At 52.4% G+C, this 5,311-nt stretch overlaps 1 protein-coding gene across 4 annotated transcripts in view; it reads right to left on the bottom strand.

Moving 5' to 3' along the window:
* MGRN1 (mahogunin ring finger 1) overlaps positions 1–5,311 on the bottom strand; it is a 56,348-nt gene that overhangs the window by 28,944 nt on the left and 22,093 nt on the right. For all 4 annotated transcript variants that reach the window (XM_019660318.1, XM_019660320.1, XM_019660321.1 and 1 more), the window contains exons 3-5: positions 2,345–2,433; positions 1,715–1,861; positions 265–382 (exon numbers count right to left, since the gene is read on the bottom strand). In XM_019660318.1, coding sequence (XP_019515863.1) covers positions 265–382; positions 1,715–1,861; positions 2,345–2,433 — 354 coding nt within the window. The remainder of the gene's footprint in view (positions 1–264; positions 383–1,714; positions 1,862–2,344; positions 2,434–5,311) is intronic.

Here is a 5,311-nt window from a genome sequence, read left to right as displayed (position 1 = left end):
CACCAAAACCCGGTACCAGAGCCTCTAACTGCTGCTGCTCCGTCCTGCCTCAATCATCCAATCCAGCCAACATTTAGACAGAACCACGCTCCACAGTCCAGCACACGTCCGACTGAGCACACAGACCTTGGTCAACAGCCACGCTTGATGCTTTTCAACCATAGGAGGAATCTTAGCGAACAGGCCCCACTGTGCCTGCCCCCCAGAGGGGAGGGAATTCAGGAAAGGGGCTAGAGGGAAGGGAAGGCCCAGCCAGGAGGTTACCTCTTCGTCCTTCCATTCTGAGAAGTCGATCTTGAAGGAGGGCAGGGAGAAATGCTGGCTCACCCCCCTCTTATAATGGACTGTCTCAGACTGCAGGGCGGGGCTCTTGGGGCTGTACCTGAAGGGACAGCAGCGAGAAAGCACGGTGAGACTCTGCCATGAACAAACACTCTGCTGCATCCCGTCCTCCTCCCGACCACAGGACCCTGAGGCAGGGGCTGGCAGGCACCGGTCTTTTGGGGACCTAGGAGAAACTGACTTGCAGGTCCACCCTGCAAGCCCCCGCCCTTCTCTGGGGGAGGGAGAGGTAACAAGTCCACCTATGCTGCCAAGGGGCCCCCACCCTCCTGAGGGCCTCCACAGCCTCACTCCGCTCGCCACTAGCTCTCCCCGGGTTGGGCCTGGTTATGAGTCTTCCAGAGCCCACACCTGCCAGTCAACTGGGCTACCTTTCCAGATATTGGCTACGCCTTTCCATTTGGACAGTTTGTTGACTTTTTTGAACAAACATGGTACAAAAATGTACACAGTGCAAAGTCCCTTCCCCTACCCCCGAACCCGCACCCATCTTTGCTCCCCGCCACCTGCTTGCTCCTCTGCCCACCACAACCCAGGTATCACTCCCGGGAGAGCTGAGGCAGTCACACTTATACGCGTGGGTGTCTCTTTAAGAGCAGCCCACCTACACTCTGCTCCTTCATTACTCATGCACCCCGAAGCTGTCCCATAACCACCATATACATATAGAGGTGTCGTATTCTCTGAACACTGTATCAGCTCCACTGTGGTTGTGCTCTAACGGACTCAATCAGGCCCCCACTGGTGGACACCAGGTGGTCTCCAGTATCCTGCTTTTCCAAACGCTTCCAGGGTCCTTCTCTGCACACATCTTAGCCACACATGCAAGCATATTCCCAACATAAATTCCCAGAAAAGGTCAAAGAGTACACGCATTTTCAATTCTGATGAACTCTGGCATCTCCCCATTCAGGAATCCAACACACAGCCCTCGCCCGCCTCCCTCCACCCTACCCCACACCTGCTGTCCCTAGGGCCTCTCTCTCAGTCTCTAGGACAAAGGACACTCTTGAGGGCCTTGGTACATCTGGCCTGAGAAACTGGCACTGGGGAAGGGGGTAGCTTGTGTGCAAGACTCAAAGCTCGACTCAACCACTGCTCCATCCCCAGATCAAATCTGGCCTTCGAGTGGTTTTCTCCCACAGGATGGAAGCTGGTGCATTTCTGCCCATCCCATCCAGGCCTGGCCCTGCAGTGGAGGTAGGCCTGCCATGGTCATGCTGAAGTTGCAGATTTCCAACTTTGGGGTCCACAGGATCCTTACTACAAATAAAACCTCTGAAAGTTCAATTATGCAATTCAGACGGATACAGAGCTATTGGGGCCCTGCCCCCCCCCCACCCCAGGCCCGCCAGGTACCGCAGGGACTCACACAGCCATGCCGTTCAGAAACTCCTCCACTGCCTGGCAGTAGATGGTGATGGCCACCCGGGCATCGGCATCAAAGGTGAACTCCAGGCTGTAGAGGATGCGGGGCTTCTCGCTGTCCTCAGTAGGGCTGTCAGCACCATCTTTGTACCTGCAGGGATGCAGAGGGACAGGTGGCAGGTCAGGGGCCATACCTGCAGGAGCGTGCCTACCCTGCACAGTGCGTACTGTCCCCGAGGGGCCCCTGAGTCGGCTGCCTGGCTGCGTCCCACCTTTCTAGAAACGCGGAGGCCCATTCCCCATTGGACAATAAGGCCCAACAACATAGGGTTCTCCTTCCCTTCTTGCCTCCTGCCCACAGAAGGGGAGACAAGTTCTCTGGATTGAGAGACAAGCCCAGATGCCTCAAGTCTTCCAGGTTTAAAGCAGGTTCTCATCCCTGACAGTCGGAGCTGGATCATTAATGGCTATGGAGGTGTCCTGTACTGCTGGTCTCCGCCCACCAGATGCCAGGAACACCACCCCTCCAGCAGTAAAAACCAAAAATGTCTCCAAACATGACTCAACGTCCCTGGGGTATAGTTACCCTGTCGAGAACCCCTAGATTAAAGAGCGGGGTGGGGTCAAGGGTTACCTTACGAGTCGCAGCGAGTCTTTTCGGATGTTCACCAGGCTCCTCAATGTCTTTACCGGTTCATGGGGGGCAGGGGTGACATAAGGAAACTAGGAGAGAAAAACCCAAAGCAATCCCAGATGATCCCCTGGCATGGCAGGGGACAGAAATCAGGGATAATTAGAGCAATGGTCACATCCCCACCCGGGGCTTCAGGGCCCTCATGTCGACCAGTGGGCGACATTATTTTCTTTCACATCAAAGGAAACTGCAGGCAACATGTCAGCACGTGGGAGAGCTGGGACCAGGCCACCCTGAAAGATTCCAGCCACCTGGTTAGGGGTCTCCCAATTCCAGGCAGGGCTCAAAGCGAACGTAACCTGGTCTGAGGGATCTGGGGGGAGCAATTAGGGTTGAGGTTCTCAGGCCTCATCCCAGGGAAGGGACCCGACATCCCGCTCTGCCCTGAACAAGGCGGGCTTTCCATACAAGAACGATGGTCAATCAAGATTCCGGAAGGGACGCACGTGCACAGACACACACGATGCTATAAAGCTGGTGGCATCTGGTAAACGTGGATGCATCAATGTCAGTTTCCTGCTTGTGATAGAACACAGGAGTTTTACAAGATGACATCACTGGGGAAAACCAGGTGAACAGCATCTGGGATCTCTGCATCATTTCCTACAACTACAGGTGAATCTACGGTGGTCTCAAAGCAACAGTTGAAAAACACAACAGATTTACTGGAGGCCTGTATGAGCGAGGCCCTGGGCCACAGACAAGGCTTCAAAGACATGAAAGGCAAGGCTCTGTTCTCACCCTCTTGGACCTGGAGGGTATTGGAGGCCTCAGGTGCGCGAGGGCAGCACTCTGGGCCCCAGCCCCTCGCTTCCTGCCCATTAAAAAATCAAGATATTGGGCCGGCCGAGTGGCGCNAGTGAAGCAACGTCCTCCACAACTAGACTGAAGAACAAAAGGACAGCAACTTGTCTGTTCCCCTCCCCCAATTCCCCAATAAAATCTTTAAAAAATAATAATAAATAAACCCTGCTTGGGCCCTGCCAACCTTGGCAGATTTCCTGACCTCTCTCAGCCTCGGATTTAAAAAAAAACAAAAACAAAAAAACACACGTAATAAAAACTGTGAACTGATTTCAAGAAGAACATATTAGCTGATAATCAGTGAAGGCAAAGACAGGACAGGGTCCTGAGATAACTCAACACTGGACAGACCCTGAGTGGCCGCCCAGCGTGCCCCCACCACAACCGCCTCGCCCACCATGCCGCACGCTGACAAGTCGGGGATGCGGGTTCCCTGACACCGAGGGAAGAAAAGGGGGTGCCCTTATGTGGCACTCAAGGCTGGTTTATGACCCAGGTGAGCCCCAGGACAAGTGACCTCAGTGGGAGTCTGGAACCCAAGCCACTGGCCTAACTTAGCACAGCTGCAAACACACAGGGGATCTGCTTTAGAGCCAAAATGTCAAGGGATGGAGGTCACCCACCTGAGCTGCAGCCTCACCCAGCTGCCACCTAAGCCACCACAGGGTAAGAGCATCGCTTGTCAGCCCAGCCCCTTTCTGCCCTCCCAGCCCTCTTTCCTGTGGGAAGCTGCCCTTCCCCCATTCACAAGAGGCGGGGCAGGACCAGAGGCACTTGCTGGGCGTTGGAACTGGGAGTGTGCACAACCAGGGGTGGAAGCAGCACACGGCGAGGGCTGTGCGCAGGGGGGACCCAGGGATCCGCTGCTCAGCCGCCCCATCCCTCCTTCAGAAGACCCATCCTCTCACGAGTGGTGCAGAGGTGGCTTCCGTTCCCTGCCATCAAAGCACCTTAACTAGCAGGCACACACGGCCAGTAGTAAAAACTAGGGCGTGGCCCTGTCCATCTGATGCACCCTGTGATCCAGAACCTTCCTGGCCAATTCCTACACCACACCACGCCCTGCTCTTATCCTTCCTCTTACTCCTTATGTATTTTAGTAATGTAATACATGACAACCTTCTAGAGAATTCAGCTAAGTGAAAGAAGCCAGACACAAAAGGCCACATATTATATGATCCGATTTATACGAAATGTCCAGGACAGGCAAATTCATAGGGACAGGAAGCAGACTGGTGGCTGCCACCGCCGGGGAAGGGAGCGGGGGTTAGCTGTAAGTGAGCACGAGGACAGGAGGATGCAGACACTCTAAAACTGAATTGTGGTGATGGTTGTGATCACAGATTTACTAAAAATCACCGAACTGAACACTGAAGATGGGTGAGTTTTACAGTATATAAGTCATACCTGAATAAGCTGGTAAAAAAAAAAAATAATAATTCCAAAGTGTATATAGTATCAACACTCACGCTGTATATCAACACAACACCCTCGGTATCTGTGAGGGATTGGTTCCAGGACCCTCGGATACCAAAATCTTCGGGTGCTCAAGTCCCTTACATAAAACAGTGTAGTGTTTGCATATAACCTCTGCACATCCTCCCATATACTTTTAATCACCTCTAATTACTGACAATATCTCATAGCGTAAATGCTATGTACATAGTTGTTATCCTGTATTGTTCAGGGAATAACGACGAAGTAAAGCCTATACGTGTTCAGTACAGACCCAACCACCTATCTCATCATAAGCCTAACATAGGACACATTTTTCCCAAATAGTTTTGATCCACCTAGAATTGTGAATGCAGAACCTGCAGGTACAGAGGGCCGGCCATACATGTAAAGTATTATCTAACTCTCTTCCTTACACCAAGACCCTTTGCAGAAATAACCACTGTTTTCAGCTTGATGGGTATCTTTTCCAGTTTTCCCTCAAGGATTATATACACATACATGTACCTGCAGAAATGGTTTTGTGCATTTCTGTGGTTGCCACATACATGAGATTATACTCTATGTGTTTGCCACTTACTCTTCTCTGAGCCCAGAGGGGCTTTCCACATCAGTGTGTAGAGACAAGACCTCTTCCAGCTGCTTGAA

This window comes from Hipposideros armiger, unplaced genomic scaffold (assembly GCF_001890085.2).
Source record: "Hipposideros armiger isolate ML-2016 unplaced genomic scaffold, ASM189008v1 scaffold_315, whole genome shotgun sequence".
Classification (NCBI taxonomy): Eukaryota; Metazoa; Chordata; class Mammalia; order Chiroptera; family Hipposideridae; genus Hipposideros; species Hipposideros armiger.
Note: the sequence above shows the minus strand (reverse complement) of the source record. Positions and strands in the feature narration are given on the sequence as shown.